At 48.9% G+C, this 17852-nt stretch overlaps 1 protein-coding gene across 1 annotated transcript in view; it reads right to left on the bottom strand.

Moving 5' to 3' along the window:
* Window positions 1-17852, bottom strand: part of CACNA2D4 (calcium voltage-gated channel auxiliary subunit alpha2delta 4) — a 135166-nt gene that overhangs the window by 114303 nt on the left and 3011 nt on the right. Inside the window, exons 2-6 of the mRNA XM_017862418.1 lie at window positions 12900-12981; window positions 11071-11187; window positions 7463-7522; window positions 6046-6208; window positions 5287-5418 (exon numbers count right to left, since the gene is read on the bottom strand). Coding sequence (XP_017717907.1) covers window positions 5287-5418; window positions 6046-6208; window positions 7463-7522; window positions 11071-11187; window positions 12900-12981 — 554 coding nt within the window. The remainder of the gene's footprint in view (window positions 1-5286; window positions 5419-6045; window positions 6209-7462; window positions 7523-11070; window positions 11188-12899; window positions 12982-17852) is intronic.

Below are 17852 nucleotides of genomic sequence, written 5' to 3'. Positions count from 1 at the left end.
AAAAAAAAAAAAAAAAAAAAAAAAAACTGGGTATACAAGGAACGTACCTCAACATAATAAAAACCATATACAACAGATCCACAGCTAGTATCATATTAGATGGGGAAAGACTGAAAGCCTTTCCTTTAAGATCTGGAACAAGACAAGGATGTCCATTTTCACCACCATTATTCAACATAGTACTGAAAGTTCTACCCAGAGCAATCAAACAAGAGAAAAAAATTAAAGGACTCCAAATTCAAAAGGAAGAAGTCAAATTATCCTTGTTTGCAGATAATATGATCTTATATTCAGAAAAACCTAAATATGCCACCAAAAAACTATTAGAACTGATAAACAAACTCAGTAAAGTTGCAGGAGACAAAGTCAACATACAATGATCAGTATCATTTCTGTATGCCAACAGCAAACAATCTGAAAAAGAAATCAAGAAAGTAATCCCATTTACAATAGCCACAAATAAAATAAAATACCTGGAAATTAATTTAACCAAAAAAGTGAAAGGTCTCTACAAGGAAAATTATAAAATTGATGCAAGAAATTGAAGAGAACACAAAAAAATGGAAAATATTCCATGTTCATGGATTGGAAGACTTAATATAGTTAAAATTTCCATACTATCCAAAGCAATCTAAACATTCAATGCAATCTCCATCAAAATACCAATGACATTCTTCCCAGATATAGAAAAAACAATTCAAAAATGTATATGGAACCAAAAAAGACCCAGAAGAGCCAAAGCTATCCTGAGCAAAAAGAACAAAACTGGAGGAATAACATTACCTGACTTCAAATTATGCTACAGAGCTATAGTAACAAAAACAGCATGGCACTGGCATAAAAACAGACACATAGACCAATGGAACCAAATAGAGAATGCAGAAATGAATCCATACATTTACAGTGAACTCATTTTTTTAAAAAGTCATTTTTTTACAAAGGTGCCAAGTACACAGATTGGGGACAGGATAGTCTCTTCAATAAATGGTGCTGGGAAAATTGGATATTCATATGCAGAAGAACGAAACTAGACTCCTATCTCTCACCATATACCAAAATTAAATAAAAATGGATTAAATACTTAAACCTAAGACCTCAAACGATGAAACTACTAAAAGAAAACATTGGGGCAACTCTCCAGGACATTGAACTGGGCAAGGATATCCTGAGTAATAACCCACAAGCACATGCAACCAAAGCAAACATTGATAAATGGGATCATATCAAGTTAAAAAGCTTCTGCACAGCAAAAGAAACAATCAACAAAGTAAACAGACAATGCACAGAATGGGAGAAAATATTTGCAAACTCCTATCCATCTGAGAAGGGATTAATAACCAGAATACATAAGAAGCTCAAACAACACAATGAGAAAAAAAAAAAAATCAAATAATCTGATTTTTAAATGGGCAAAAATCTGAATGTACATGTCTCAAAAGAAGAAAGACAAATGGCAAACAGGTATATAAAGAGGCTCAACATCATTGATTATCAGAGAAATACAAATCAAAACTACAATGAGATATCATCTCACCCCAATTAAAATGGCTTGTATCAAAAAAACAGGCAATTACAAATGCTGGCAAGAACTTGGAGAAACTCACACACTCATACACTGTTGGTGAGAATGCAAATTAGTACAACCACTATGGAGAACAGTTTTGAGGTTCCTCAAAAAACTAGAAATAGAGCTACCATATGATCCAGCCATCCCACAGATAGGTATCTACCTAAAAGAAAGAAAATCCATATATTGAAGAGATATCTGCACTCCCATGTTCATTGCAGCACTATTTACAATAGCCTAGATTCATAAACAATCTAAATATCCATCAACATTAGATGAATGGATAAAGAAAATGTACATGTACACAATGGAGTACTATTCAGCCATAAAGAGAATGAGATTCTGTCATTTGCAATAACATGAATGGAACCAGAGGCCACTATGTTAAGTGAAATAAGTCAGGTACATAAAGAAACTTCACGTCTCACTTATTTGTGGCAGCTAAAACTTAAAACAACTGAACCCATAGAGATAAAAATTAGAATAATAGCTATCAGAGGCTGGGAGGGGTAGTGATGGGGTGGGGGAGAAGTGGGATGGTTAATGGGTACAAAAAATAGAAAGAATGGATAAGATCTAGTATTTGATAGCACAACAGGGTAACTATAGTCAGTAATGATTTAATTTTACATTTTAAAATAACTAAAAGAGTATAATTGGATTGTTTGTAACACAAAGGATAAATGCTTGAGGCAATGGATACCCCATTTGCCCTGATGTGATTATTACATGTTGTATGCCTATATCAAAATATCTCGTATACCTCATAAATATATACACATACTATATACCACAAAAATTAAAAATTAACAAACAAGAATTATTAGTTTGTGGTTTTGGGCACACAATGTACAAAGAAGGAATTTTGTGACAACAACCACCAAAAGGGGTAGATAAGGAACTGTAAAAGAGCCAAGTTTTTGTATGTTATTGAAGTTAAGCTGTTATAAATCCAAATTAGAATGCTATAATTTTAAGATGTTAAATGTAATCCCTCTGGTGACCAGAAATAAAATAACTGTAGAATACATATAAAAGGAGATGAGAAAGAAATTTAAATGTTTCCCTACAAAAAATCAACTAAACATAAAAGAAGACAGTAATGCAGAAAATGAGGAACAAAAAAGCTTAAGGCTTATAGAAAACAAATAGTAAAATGACAGAAATAAGTCCCTCAACAGTAATTACTTTAAATATAAATGGATCAAACTTTCCAATCAAAACACAGAGATTGGCAGAATGGATAAAAACATAAAACTAGCAAGCAAAACTCAGGAGCATATTAAAAGGATTACACACCATAACCAAATAGGCCTTATTCCTGGAATGCAAGGATGGTTCAACATATGAAAATTGATCAATGTAATATACACATTAACATAATGAAGGGAAAAAATTCCATGGCCATCCCAATGGATGCATAAAAAGCATTTCACAAAATTAAACATCCTTTGATGACACAAACATTAAAAAAACTAGCAATAGAATAAAACTGATATAAAAATCGTATATGGAAAACCACATCTAAAACATCATACTCTATGGTGAAAGACTAGAAGCTTTTCTTTATTATTATCAAAAACAAGACCAGAATGTGCACTTTTGCCACTTCTACTCAATATAGTATTGGAAATTTTAGCTAGAGCCATTAGGTATAAAAAAGAAATAAAATGGCATTCAAACTGGAAAGAAAGAAGTAAAATTATGCCTGTTCACAGATGATCTCATATGTAGAATGCCCTATAGATTCCACAAAAAACTCTTAGATCTAATAAATAAATTCAGCAAAGTATCAGGGGACAAACTCAACACACAAAAATCAGTTGCATTTCTATACATTAATAGTGAATAATCTGAGAAATTATTTTTAAAAATCCCATTTACAATAACATCAAAAAAATATTTAGGAATTAGCTTAACCAATGAGGTGAAAGACTTGAACAATGAAAACTATGAAACATTGCTGAAAGAAATTAAGGACAGGAATAATGAAAACACGTTCCATATTCATAGACTGAAATACTTAATACTGTTAAGATGTCAGTACTGCCCAAGGTGGTCTACTGATTCAATGCAATCCCTATCAAAATCTCAACTGCAAGAGAAACTCATTCTAAAATGTATATGGAACCTCAAGAAACCCCAAATAGCCCAAACAATTTGGGGGAAAGAAAAACCTATGGAGGCACACTTCCTGATTTTAAATTACTGAAAACTACAGTAATCAAAACAGCATGGCACTGGCATAAACAGAGGTATATAGACCAATGAAATAGGATAAAAATCCCAGAAATAAACCCTCACATATATGATTAAATGATTTTTGACAAGAGTAGCAATACCATTCAATGGAAGAAAGGCAGTCCTTTCAATAAATGGTGCTGGGGCAACTGTATATCCACATGCAAAAAAGTGAAGTTGAACTCTTACCTAATACCATATATAAATATTAACTAAAAATGGAAATGTAAGACCTAAAACTATAAAAAATCTGTTAGAAAACGTAGGGGAAACACTTTATGACATTAGAGTTGGCAGTCATTTCTTGGATGTGACACCAAAGGCATAGGCAACAAAAGATAAAATAATCAAATTGGATTTCAGAAAAAAATTAAAAGTTTGTTCATCAAAAGACAATATGAACAGAGTAAAAAGGCAGCACACAGAATGGGAGAAATTATTTGCAAATCACATATCTGATAAAGGATCAATATTCAGAATATATAGATAACTCATAAAACTCAACAACAATAAAAATAGTGCAATTCAAAATAGTGAGAAATGGCCTCTCCACTGACTGATGAGTTCACATCTGGACTGTGTTGTTTACATATAAGTTGGCATCTCTGGAAGCCCTGATGTGGCAGGAATATTTACAGGAATTCCACCCTGGAGTAGACAGGAGGGGCATGTGAGCTGCGTGGAAGAAGGATAAACCTATTCACTGAAGCTCCAGAGAATCGAAACAGCTGCAATAGCTAGCTGTGAATTCTGGCAGAAGAACACAATGCCAACTATGGGAACTGCAGGAGCTCTGAGGTCCCTTTGCACTCCAAGAGAGAGAATGACTTTCCAGCCTGTGGACACAGAGGAGTCCTTTCAGGCCTTTCTGGTTTCCTGTTTCAGAAAAGTGGGATAACTTTAAGACTTCCTGGACCGTGTGCTAAACTATAAAAACGGGTTGGGGTGAAATGGAGAGCCAACTTATTTTAAATGGGAACCAAAAAGAGGTAGAACTCTTGGAAACTTTGTGCTCTGTGTGTTCTATTTTTATTGATGGACTCTAGTAAGTTGGCCACTAGCCACAGAGTGGCCTGTGCCATTTTCTGGATTGCTGTTGAACACTCTGAATGATGTGCGCCTCATTTTTCCAATTGGGACATAAAGTCCTTAAGGTAAAGAATTGTTTTATCCTTCTTTGTATCTCCCAAAGTACTTTTCATGGGACAGGAGCTTCATGTGGGCATTCAATGACTGGTTTCATGGTGTTTGATGGTTTCATTCATTCATTCATTCATCCATCCATTCCACAGCCCTTTAATATGTGCATATCATGCAGTGAGAAGGGCTAAAGTGTGGGCTTGGAGATGCTTTGGGATAGGAAGACCAGCCCCATTCACTGGGGACCTGAGTGCCAGGGTCCATCGTCAATGCCCCTACTGTCTTATTTCCAGAGAAGAATCCCAGAAGGTCATGGAGATGCAACTCCATGTCCTTACCTGGATAGATCCTGAAGAATCCAGTTGCACTGCCAAAATATTGCCAGGTCAACGTTGGGTCTCTCTGGAAGTTCTCCACAAAGACAGCATTCAAGGCTTCAGACATGTAGACTCCATTTAAAATATCTGGGTCTGAAGGGTGAGATTATAGATGATCATGATCTTGTAGAACTTCTCAGGAAAATGGTGATCATGCCTGGTGGGTATGCCTGGTGAGTGTGTCTGGTGAGTGTGCCTGGTGGGTGTGCCTGATGGGTATGTCTGGTGAGTGCCTGGTGGGTGTGTCTGGTGGGTGTGCCTGGAGGACTTGCCTGGCGGGTGTGCTTGGTGGGTGCGTCTGGTGGGCGTGCCTGGTGGGTGTGTCTGGTGGGTGTGCCTGGTGGGTATGTCTGGTGGGTATGCCTGGTGGGCTTGCCTGGTGGGTGTACCTGGTGGGTGTGTTTGGTAAGTGTGCATGGTGGGTGTGTCTGGTGGTTATGCCTGTTGGGTGTGCTTGGTGGGTGTGCCTGGTGGGCTTGCCTGGTGGGTGTGTCTGATGGGTGTGTCTGGTGGGCATGCCTGGTGGGTGTGTCTGGTGGGTGTGTTTGGTAAGTGTGCCTGGTGGGTGTGTCTGGTGGGCATGCCTGCTGGGTGTGCCTGGTGGGTGTCTGGTGGGCATGCCTGGTGGGTGTGTCTGGTGGGTGTGTTTGGTAAGTGCCTGGTGGGTGTGTCTGGTGGGCGTGCCTGGTGAGTGTGCCTAAGCTGAGCGTGCTAGGCTACCTTTGTTGTACACGTTTGTGGGCAGCTGCACGCTGCTGATGGAGGTGTTCACCGGCAGGTTGCTGAAGTGCGCATTGGACTCCAGGAGGAACTCGGCGCCCAGCTCCACGAAGTTGCCTTTCTCGTCCCTCTCATTGATCAGGACCGAGTTGTAATAGTCGAACTGGGGTGGACAGGTGAGGCCCACGGAGACGGCCCGAGCACAGGGACAGGTGGAGAGAGAGGAAGAGAAACGGCGCAGGTGAGAGGACGTACGGGCCGGGGCGGAGTGGCCATCAGTGTCTACACAAGCACCTGCAGCGGCGCGCTGGGCAATGATAGGGTCCAGGAGGCCGCACGCAGAGGCAGGAGGCCGACGTTTGATGACCGTCGTCCTGGCCGCTGCCTCAGTCCCCAACTTGGAGCAGCGTGTGTTGATGCGGCCGAGGCAGAGAGGAGACAGGCAGCCGCGGAGTTGAGGACAGGTAGAGACAAAGAGCCCCATCAGCCCCTCCACTTCTCGCGGGCCAGGAAGGTCCCAGAGCCCAGAACGGTGCCTGCGGAATCTTGGGGCCTACAGCCTTGGCCTCAGACAGGGCCCAGGTTCCAAGTGCCCCAGGTTCCGAGTCCCGCAGCTGCCCTCGGCCTCTCCAATGCGGTATTGGAGGGTGTGCTAGGATTGCCTCCAGCAGAGCCCCGGCCCCATTTCCTCCACACCACCGGGTTCACACCTGAACACCCCCCAGGACTGCCTCACTGACATCCCGACACCAACTCCCACGCCAGGTGCCTGCACCCCACAACCTGGCTCCTCCTCAGGACACTGTGGCCCTCGCTGGCCTTCCACGCACACTCCCAGCCGCGTCCCCACCCTGCTCAAGCCCTCCGCACCTGCCTTTCCCTGCTGAGAATGGCCAGGCTCCTACTCTGGCACCCAAGGCTCCCCCCACCCCCTCACCTAACTGTCCAAGGCCACTGTCTTCATCATCAGCCTCTGGACACATAGGGCCCAAGGTCCCACTGTTTGCTCAACCAACCTTGTGTTTTCTTATTTCTGTGTCTTCTTTCCACTGTGACCAAAGGCCCCTTTTCCAGGCCCTGTCTGCCTAAATCCCTCTGAGCCCTGGGCGCAGCCCCAGGCCTCCCTGTCTGCGGGAGTTTCGGGGCAGCCCTCCTGTTCTCAGCCTGCATTCTCCGGAGGCTCCATCCACCCATCTGTAGTGACTTGTGATGTGCCTTATACTGGAGTTCTTTGCACTGTGAGCTTCTTGAGGTCAAGAACAAGTTCCGATCCAGAGGCTAGCACATTGCTGTGCCTGTGTGGGGTGAGCAGTAAATGTCTATGGAATCAGTGGATTGCCACCCTACACCACCAACCCCATATCTGGTACTCAGGTGATCCTTGCCCTCTGGCACCAGTGCCAGGAGTGGGACTCACCACCAGGGATTCGTTGAATTCGTGGTTCAGGTCGGCCTCCTCGGCAGCCTCCACCAGATTCTGAGGGATGGGAACACAGAGGTAGGGAGAATGGGTAAAAGGAACCCAGCGGGTTTTCAGCGAGTGAAACAGTTGCCAGGTGACCCAGCAATTCCACTCCTGGGCGTATGCCCAGAAGAATTGAAAACAGGGACGCTAACAAGAACTTAGGCACGAATATTCACAGCCACACTATGCACAACAGCCAAAAAGTACGTGCATACAGCTAAGTGAAAGCAGCCCATCGGAAAAGGCCATGTACTGTGTGATCCCAACAACATGGCATTCTGGAAAAGGCAAGACTAGGGAGATGGAGAAGATAAGTGGTTGCCAATGGTTGGGGATTTTTAGGGCAGTGAAATTCTTTTGTCTGATACTGTAATAGCGGATGCATGTCATTGCACATGTTTCTAAACCCACAGAATGTACGAGAGTGAGCCCTAATATGTGCTATGGACTTTGGGATAATGCAAATTCATTGATTATACCCAATCTACCATGGATGCAGGGTGTCGATAGTGGGGAAGGCTGTGGCAACAGGGGATGTATGGAAACTGTACTTTCTTCTACATTTTGCTGTGAACCTAAAATTGCTCTAAAAAATAAAGTCTACTAAAATACGTGCATTTTGTGTGTGTGTGCATGTGTGTGTGTATTCAAAGCCAAAAGATGGAAACAACTCAAATGTCTGTCATTTGATGAACTAATGAACAAAATGTGGGTTATGCACACAAGGGAATATTATACAGCCCTAAAAAGGAATGAATTGCTGATGCATGGAACAACACAGATGAACCCTGGAGACATTATGCTAAGTGAAATAAGTCTACAAATGGTCACATATTGTATGATTCTATTTACATGAAATACCCACAACAGGCAAATCCATAGACAGAAAGAGATTAGTGGTTGCAGAGCTAAGAGGAGGGGCATAGTGGAGTGATTGCTTACTTAGTACTCAGATTCTGCTTGGAGTGATGAAAAAGTTCTGGAACTAGATAATGGAGATGGTTGTACAGCATTGTGGATGTACTTAATACCACTAAATTATACATTTTAAAATAATGACCAATTTTATCTTACATGTATTTTGCTGCAATACCTTTTTTTTTTTTTTTTTTTTTTGGAGTTAGAGTCTTGCTCTGTCACCCAGACTGGAGTGCAGTGGTGTGATCTTGGCTCACTGCAACCTCCACCTCCCAGGTTCAAGTGATTCTCCTGCCTCAGCCTCCCAGGTAGCTAGGACCACAGGCGCCTGCCACCATGCCAAGCTAATTTTTGTATTTTTAGTAGAGATGGGGTTTCACCATGTTGGCCAGTATGGTCTCGATCTCTTGACCTCATCATCTGCCCACATCGGCCTCCCAAAGTGCTGGGATTACAGGTGTGACACCGCGCCTGGTACAATTTTTTTTTTTTTTTTTTAAGAGCAGGCCAGCACCACAGAGTGTCAGGGTAAGTCAGGGTGGGGGAAGTGTTTTGGGAGTCAGAGGACCCAAGATCCTGTTCTAGCTTTGTCAGAGCCAAGCCACTAAGCCTCTCTGGTCTTCTGCTTATACAACTGTAAATTGGGTAGGATAATCCCTGCCTCCCCACTCTCAGCCTACAGATCCTAGGATAAGGAAATTCCACAGGGAAATACTCATTTCAGGGAGGCTTTGCAGGAAACTTGCCATGCGCATCCTCATAGAAGGTCTGCAACCCCCACACACCACCCGCAGCAGGGGCAGGGACCGGTGCTCAGAGAAAGTCTGCAGAGCAGTGCTTCTTTGGTGTCTGAGGCTGTGGAAGGGCACAGGGAGCCTGGAGCCCCAGCCTCTGGGGGTGTCTCAGGACTGCTTACTGCTCTCAGGGAGGAGACCACCCCTCATATTGTCTTCTGCCCAATTTCTGCCTCCAAAGAAAGAGGAAGTAAAAACTAAAAGGCAGAAATGAAATCCACAGGCAGACAGCCCAGCGCCACACCCTGGGCCTGGTAGTTAAAGATCGACCCCTGACCTAACCAGTTATGTTATCTATAGATTACAGACATTGTATGGAGAAGCACTGTGAAAATCCCTGTCCTGTTCTGTTCCGTTCTGATTACCGGTGCATACAGCCCCCAGTCATGTACCCCCTGCTTGCTCAATCGATCACGACCCTCTCACGTGGACCCCCTTAGAGTTGTGAGCCCTGAAAAGGGACAGGAATTGCTCACTCGGGGAGCACGGCTCTTGAGACAGGAGTCTTGCTGATGCTCCCGGCCGAATAAACCTCTTCCTTCTTTAACTCGGTGTCTGAGGAGTTTTGTCTGCGGCTCATCCTGCTACACTCTAGTGACACAAGGACCAACCCCTGAAGTCAGGCGAGTTTCATACCCCACTGTCTGTGTTTAACCCAAGGAGGCTGTTTACACAACGCTCACTGATTGAAACAGGCAGGCGTCACTGTAGGTGCCAGGCTGTGTGTGAGGCTGGTGCCTTCCTGCTGTGGTGTGTGATTCAGGGACCCCGGATAGGCTCTTGAGTCCCCAGGCATCTTCTTGTTGGTTCCTGATGCTAAGATCTCTTGCCCCTAGGCCTGCAGAAATGCTGCTCATGGGAAAGAAGGCCCCAGCAACCCTGACCTTGGCCTCTTCCCAGAGCGGGGGTTGTGATGGGGGTGAGGGGAAAGGCAGCACACTGAGGAGGCCACAGCTCACCCGCCCTATCTGCCCCTTCCCCTGCTGCTCGGCCCTGGCCTCAGCCTCCCAACCCAGCCAACCACTCCCGATCTCCTCTCTCCTTGTTCTCCTGGCTGGTCTTACGAGTCCTTTCAGGGACAGCACTGGTCTTGGATGGTTCGATTCTTGACTGGATGGAGTGGAGGACTGTATCTCTCCACCCACACTGTATCTACTGGTTTATAACATCCAGGTCCCCAGAGGCCTCAGTGCAGACACTTCATCCCAGAGAAGGGGACAGCTTCTGTTTCTCCTGGGCCCCACCAGCCTTGGTGGATGTCTAGTAACAGGGTCACATGGGCACAGGGCCCATCCCTGTAAGCACCTCTGCTGCCCGGGTGGCCCTCAGAGCACTTTAGCCATGAAGGTGGGTCCTGATGGCTGAATGAGGGTAAGGGAGGAATGAGGAGAGATGAGAAGGAGGAGAGGGAACGGAGGAGCTTGACTTTATTGGCCCCAGCTAGGTCGACTCCCACCCTCCTTCTGCTCATCTGTCCGTCCATCCCCAAAGCAATTCCTAGGTGCTCACCCTGTGCAGTGCTCTGTACTGGTCACTGGGTATGGCCTGGTGACTCAGTTCCCCACAATGGCTGCAGGCTGACCCGGCAGTGCTGGGCATGGCCACCTCGGGGCAGAGCTCTGATGCCAGCCCCTCCCCTCTCCTCTTGTTTCCTATCATTTCCTCTTTTACAGGGATTTTTGGAGTAAGGGTTCTTTTGGCTAATGGAGGTACAAGGTGGACTCTTGTAAGATAGGAGAGGGTCACGAGGGTGGGAGGATGCAGGGCCATGACATGGGGAGGGTCACTCTGTCACCCTGCATCATGGGGCTGGGGAGAAATGCCCTGCAGATCACAGGCCTGGAGTACCTGGACGGCCTCGACTTTCCTCCGCAGCATGTTCTCCATGTCCTCTGAGAACTTCCTCACCAGCTCCAAGCCATCCACCTCCTCGATCTTCAGACTGGACTCCACATCCTTGTACTTCTGTTTGGAGAAGGTGGGAGAGATGGGTGCACCTGGTTTTGTACCAGCATGGTTGCACCTGTGTGTGCATGGCCTCCATCCTCTCAACAGGTGCATTCTGGCACACGGAGCCTGCTTTACTCAACTAGGGGGAGGCCTAGCCCTCTCCTCCTTGGACAACATCCCCAGTGATATTATAGCTGCCTCTCTTCAAATGTCTCTCTGTTCCAGGTGCTCTAGACGCATTGCAGCTATATCCTTAACAGGGGAGTAGACCGAGGCTCAGAGAAGTCAGTGAACTTGACCACCAAGGTCAGTGAGCAGGTGACCCTTGATGGGGCCAGGGCTCCCAGGCACCCCTACCCATGTCCTTTGTGCAGAGCCATGCTGCTTCCCAGGGCTTGTGAAACCACCCCTGGCATCACTTTTCCCCAATGCCCCCAAAGAGGCATCTTGCTATGAAAGTGTCCCTGTGCACATGGATGTGAACCTCAACTCCCCCCGTCCCGACAGAGCTCAGCAGCTCCAGGAACTGAGCACAGCTGCCTGACAACTGCCAGGGAGCCCAGGAAAGCCTGGAGCGGGGTTTGAGTTTTCTCTCTGGGCCCAGGGGAGACCAGCTCTCATTGACTGTGTATATTGTGAATGTCTATTCACCCAGCTCTGACATTTATTGGCCGTGTGACCACAAGCAAGCCAGTCAACCAGTTTCCTCGTTTGTAAGATGTGACATTTACATAGCTTTAGTGTATGCTTTAGAACACATAGATTTTACAGAGTACTTTTACCCCAAATGTCCACATCAGTACTGCTCTCTACTCCTCGGCCCAGGTTGTGGTGCTGTGCAGCATAGGAGTGTGCTGTGAGGGGCAGGCGGGGTCTTAGCTGTCATCGCTACAGTGACGTGTGGGGGCCCAGGGAGCAGCCCACCCTGGCTCCACTTACTCCACCAAGGACAGGCCTAGGGGCTGTGGGCAGGGGAGTTGAGGAGGAACATGCGGTCACATGCAAGCATAAAGGCCTGGGATTCAGGATCTTTGTGATATGGAAAAGGTGCCTCATGAATTAGTGGTGGGAATGAAATCATGACTATGAAGCTCTCAGTGAGTGGTAATAATAGAGGAGGGTGAGCTGCTGTTGGAACTGCTCTGGGGAGTTACAAGTATTAGAGAACAGTGAAGTTGTTTATAACCTGGTAAGAAGACCAGCCAGCCGTTAATCTGCACAGAAAGCAATGCATATTAAGATGGTGGATGCTGGACGTGGCTGGGGGCTGGGGGACTGACAGCTGGAGGTATGGGAGCTCTCCCTGCACAGAGGCCACAGCCCGTCCACCTTCTATGGCCCAAGCAGCTCCTAGGGCCCTGCACATGCCCTCCAAGGCTCCGCTAGCATCACAGGTGTTAGGCCTGCATCCCACTCCATCCACTCCCTCTGTCTCCCCTTTATTCTTCACCCCACCCCCACCCAGTACATCTCCTGCATCTAATTCCACCTTGGCCTCTGCTCCCTGAGGACCTGGCACAATGCTCTTGACCACGCCCCCAAACCGCCCCCACTGCCTTGCTTTGGGAGTTGAGCAAGTCATTCACCTCCTTGGGCCTCAGTGTCCCCATCTGAAATAAGCCGATTTGATGGGAAGCCCAAGGGCCCTCACAGCACTGGCATTTGGGGGCTTTGATGGCTGACTGCCCTCTGCCACCCGGTGGGCTCTCTGGAAGGGGGTGACTGACCTTCTGCAGCAAGAGGGAGCCCGAGTATTTGGTCAAAGTGTTATACAGGTCCCCGCCGAAGGTGTCAGCCCATAGCTTCACTCTGCCAGGCAACGAAAGGACATGTGTATACACACAAGTACATGCACAAACACACGCATAGACATATGGATTCACACACATAGAAAGCAAGTGTCTACACACAGACACCAGCTGACGCATGCACACTCAAACACACAGACACATGATGCATAAAGAAATGCCACCCACATGTAAAAAACCCACCTGCATACCCCATACACAACACACAACATATGCATACACACTGTGACATATGCCCAGAACACCACTAAAAGAGCAACCTGTCCCTCCTCCCGTCCCGAAAGCTGTAGCCACGGCCTGGGCAGGAGACGCGGAGAGCCCTCCGGCTCCAGCGGCTGCACTGCTGTGTGTGAGCATCCTCGGCAGGCTCTCCTGCTGAGGGTCGTGAGGCAGGGCTGACCAGTCCAGGACTGGGTCTCACCCCAAGCCTCTGGGGCCTCTGGTTGGAGAGTGGCAGACCCAGAGGAGAGAAGGAGGGGAGAGGCAGTGGACAGGCTCAGGCCAGGGTCGGAGGACCCTGAGGACAAAGGAGGACCTGCCTGGCCACAGCTGTGGCCTCTCAGTGAATTGTTCCCTCCAGGGCACTCCACTCAAGGCCACTGGGGGCTGCCAAACCCTCTGTTGAAACCTCAGAGAACGCATGAGGCAAGGGCGCAGGAGGAAAAGGCTCTGAGCTGCCACTGCTGAGGCTGAGGGCACGGCAGGCTGGGAGGGCACGAGGAGGCCACACCTTGCCCTCTGCGTAGGCAGCCTAGTGGGGAGCCCCGACCTCTGGCCCATGCCCCAGAAATGCACCACATTCCCACCATCTGGGCCAGGCTCCTGCGGTCCTGGGGGCAGGCACACAGGGCTGGGTCTGAGCCTCTCCAAATGGAGTGGAAGTGGTTTGCCTGTGTGATCATTTCAAGATCAGCAGTCACCACTCAACCAGTGTTTATCAGGGTCCTACCATGAGGCAGCCTGGAGCCACCCCACAGTCCCCACCTTTGCAGGGACAGTTTTCTCATGCAGGTAGCATAGTACACGTCTGAAGGTGCCCACAAAGGTAGGGGAGAGGTAGTGGTATAAGGAAAGGCTTCCCGGGGAGGGACATCTGAGCTCTGGGTTAGAAGTTTGGTAGAGGTTAGCCTGCAAAGGGATCTGGAAGGCGATTGTAGGTAGGGAGTACAGAAGAGCTTAGAGGAGTAAAACATGACTTCCAGGTTTTCAGTGTGGGCTGTTGACCTGATGGTGTTGTTATTGAATAAAATTAAGACTATCAGGAAGGTCGGGGAACAAGTTGAGGAAGTTGAAAGATGACGTGTGTAACTTGGGCTCTGCTGAATGTGAGGTTCCCATTGCAGAGCTACCAAGTGCCATTGGGCAGGTTGTGCCCTGCACAACTCTAGAAGGCACCAATTGTGTTTTCTCTTGAAAGACACACATCTGAATTTAAAATCTCACATGAGTTTAGGAAAAGCTGCCCATAAGCATTGGGTATGTGTCTAAGAGGTAGAGACAGGGCCGGGAGTCATCCGCACAAAGGTAAGGATTGAAATTCTGAGGACGGGAGGGATCTCTCAAGGAGGGTGTGCAGCATGAGATCTCTGAGCGTTGACAGATGTTGGGGAGCACCCCAACCTCATGGGGAGGCAGGAGAGGAGGAGCACTTGAAGATAGCAGAGATAAGCGGTGCCCATGGAGACCCAGCGAAGCGCAGTGCCATGGAAGTCAGCAGAGATAAGCGGTGCCCAGGGAGACCCAGCGGAGCACAGTGCCGTGCCACGGAAGTCAGCCGAGATAAGCGGTGCCCAGGGAGACCCAGCGGAGCGCAGTGCCATGGAAGTCAAGGCACTGGGATAAAAGGAGAGGGGGGCTTGTGTGTCCCAAGCAACAGGGTCTGGGGAGACAAGGCCAGGAATGTCTCCTGGATTGGGCATGAGGAGGGCTTTGGGGACCCTGTGGAAACAGACTTGGGTGGAGGTGGAAGCCCTGCAGGCGGAAGGGAAAGACTGAGAAGAGAGGTTCGGCGGGAGTGAGGACAGGTAGGGCCAAGTCCTGGGCAGGCAGATGAGGCTGTGTGCAGGCTATGGTCTCCGGCAGGACCCAGGGCTTCTGCATAGACGGCCGCTGGGGCCCCTCCCTGAAGGCCTGGATTCCAGCCACCCTGACTTGGCCCTCAGCCCACTCCTGGAGTTGGCCCTCTCCTATCAGCTGGTGTGCGTTCTGGGGATGAAAATTGTTCTCAACATCTCCTGCAGCAATAGAGAGCGTTACAGGCTGGCAGTGGGTGTGATGGTGGAAGCGCCGTCCAGGCTGACTGGAGTTCAAATCCTAGCACCTTCATTTCCTGGCCTTGTGAACTTGGGGAAGTCACCTGACCTCTCTGGGCCTCTGTTTCCTCAGCTGCAAAACAGGGATAAAATAAGCCCCTGCTGAATGGCTTTGCAAACTAACGGTGTCATTTGTGAAGCACCCAGCTCCGTGCCAGGCATGAAACAAGGAGAGCTGTGCGGCTTGGTGGGAGACGGTGCTGCCTAATCCACTGCTCAGCCAAACACATGTGCAGTGTGTCATGTGGGTTCCCTGTCCCCACTCCTGCTAAGACATGCAGTTGGCAGGTGGCTCTGCTGGTGGCCTGGCTATGGTGCTGGGCTCAAGCGACTGGATTAAACAGGATGGGGTCTGTGCCACCTACAGTCTGGAAGGCTCTGTCCCCACCATGTAGTGGAAACTTCCTTCCTAGGACCACCAGAGCTCAGGCCTAAAAGACAGACACCCCGGAGAGGTTGCTCAGTAATTTAAATTTACACCAAGGTGCACATGACTGACACCGGGTTCTTCCCTGGAGCTGGTCTTAATGGCCGGCTATAGAATCAAGGCTGGAAGGAGGCAGAAAGGTGGAGAAAGGGAAGACTGCGGCCCCAAAATCCATCTTTTCCCCAGTTCCTGGACAAGCCACCTCCTCTGTGCATGAGATGTTCTGTGAGTTCAGAACTGCACCCCTTTTGGAATGTCAAAATATGCATTTCTTGCCAAATCCTCTGGGGAGCTGCGATGATGAGATAACCTGGCTCCCCTAGGCCGCCTCATCTCAGCGATTATCCTGAAGGAGCACCCGCCCTGCAGGTGCCCCAGAAGCTGCTTGTCAGGCCAAGAAGAGAGCAGCCCTGATGACCAGTTCTGCCTAAAGCCATCCTGCTCCTGGGGAGGGGCAGGTGGGACTCTAGAACTCGCAGAGCTTTTGGGAGGAGAGAAAGGAGGCCGGAGAAGAAACGGGTTTTGCAGCAAGAGAGTGGTCAGTCGCAGTCACTGGGGAAGAGCCCAGAGGGAGGGCAGGGGCGGGAGGAGTGGGCAGAGGAGGGAGGCCCAGCCCCGGAAGAAAGTGGGAAAGGGTGACGGGTTTTGGGGTGGGGTTGAACGTGATGCTTACGTTTCCAGAGGAATCTTGGCCTGCCCCAGGTAGAGGACAGGGAGGTGCCCAGGAGCAGCAGCCACAGGAGGGCCGAGGTCTTCTGCACAAAGGCCCAGGCCACGGGCATTGGCTGGCGGGGAATCCAGCAGCTGGTGGAGCTGAGATTTGCGTGGAAGTTGGGGTTGCCGGCATGGTGGGCCTGGGGTTGGGGAGGGGAAGGAGGGCAGAGCAGCCACAGACCATGAGCTCTGTCTGCCTGCCTCCCAGACCCCAGGGACGCCCCAAGCCTTTGTCTTCTGGGCCCTGGCGAGCCTGGGGTCTCCAGCCTCTCAGTCCTGGGTGGGGAGGGCTTCTCTCTGCCCCACAGCTGCAGCTCACAGAAGAGTCGCCCCACCTAGCCAGCAGGCCTCGGGAGAGGGACTGGGGAGAGGCTGTGGCAACATGAACCCCTTTAATCCGCTGGCCTCTCCTCTAATCCTCTCCTGACAGCAGGGAGGGGTGGCAGGGGTGGGGAGCTGCCTCCCCAGATTACCACGACTGCAGCTGGTTCCCTCACGGCTGCAGTGCACCCCTCTGCTTTAAAGAGGTAGCCCCGTTCCTGCGGAACCACCTTCTGGACCCAGGAAGGGCTTGCTGTGACTCTGGCCAGAGGACAGCAGCTGAGTTTGCACAGTGCTCTGATGGACCCACAAATCTCTTGTTGACCCTGAGGTGGGGCGTGTCCTCATCCCTGCTTGGCAGAGGCTCTTGAGGCCCGGGGAGTCCCAGGGGCAGGGCTGGGACTCTGGCTGGTGTTTCCAGGCCTGGGGCCTTTGGGCCAGGTCATAGGTCATAGGTGAAGTCAGTGCAGGTCATAGGTCATAGGTGAAGTCATTGCAGGTCATAGGTCATAGGTGAAGTCAGTGCGGGTCACAGGTTATATGTGAAGTCAGTGCGGGTCATAGGTCATAGGTGAAGTCAGTGGACCCACGCCTCCACATCTCAGCTGCTCGTGGGCAGGGCTGCGGACGTGTTTGCTGTGCAACTGATGAAGCTGCAGGGCCCCTGAGTCCACAGACTCCACCCTTTCCTGGAGAGGCCCTAGCAATGTGTTCCTGTGGCCAAACATTTTTGTAAACTATGCAGAAGTGAGATAGTTTAACCATAGCCGGTTGAGACGTCTGTCTCTTTCCATCCCAACTTCTCTTCTGTCTCATAGGCCCTTAGTTGGATGATGTTTGGGTGGCCAAGGGCACTTGGGGGATCCAGTTAAGAGGAAAGTGAGCCAGGGAAACATTTAATCTGGGCTTAGAGGGATATGCTGATGTGACTCACAGCGACTTCTTTGTATAGAGAAGTCACCTCCAGCTGAGTGTAGGAAGGGCTTCCAGGAACACTCGTCCCACAGGACATCCCACCAGCAGATGCAGCAAGAGAGGCTGGGCGGCAATGTGAGCGCACCCCACTCCTCTCACCCCGGCCATGTGTTATGGGGAGGG

The sequence above is a fragment of the Rhinopithecus bieti genome, unplaced genomic scaffold (assembly GCF_001698545.2).
Source record: "Rhinopithecus bieti isolate Rb0 unplaced genomic scaffold, ASM169854v2 scaffold_2654, whole genome shotgun sequence".
Lineage (NCBI taxonomy): Eukaryota > Metazoa > Chordata > Mammalia > Primates > Cercopithecidae > Rhinopithecus > Rhinopithecus bieti.
Note: the sequence above shows the minus strand (reverse complement) of the source record. Positions and strands in the feature narration are given on the sequence as shown.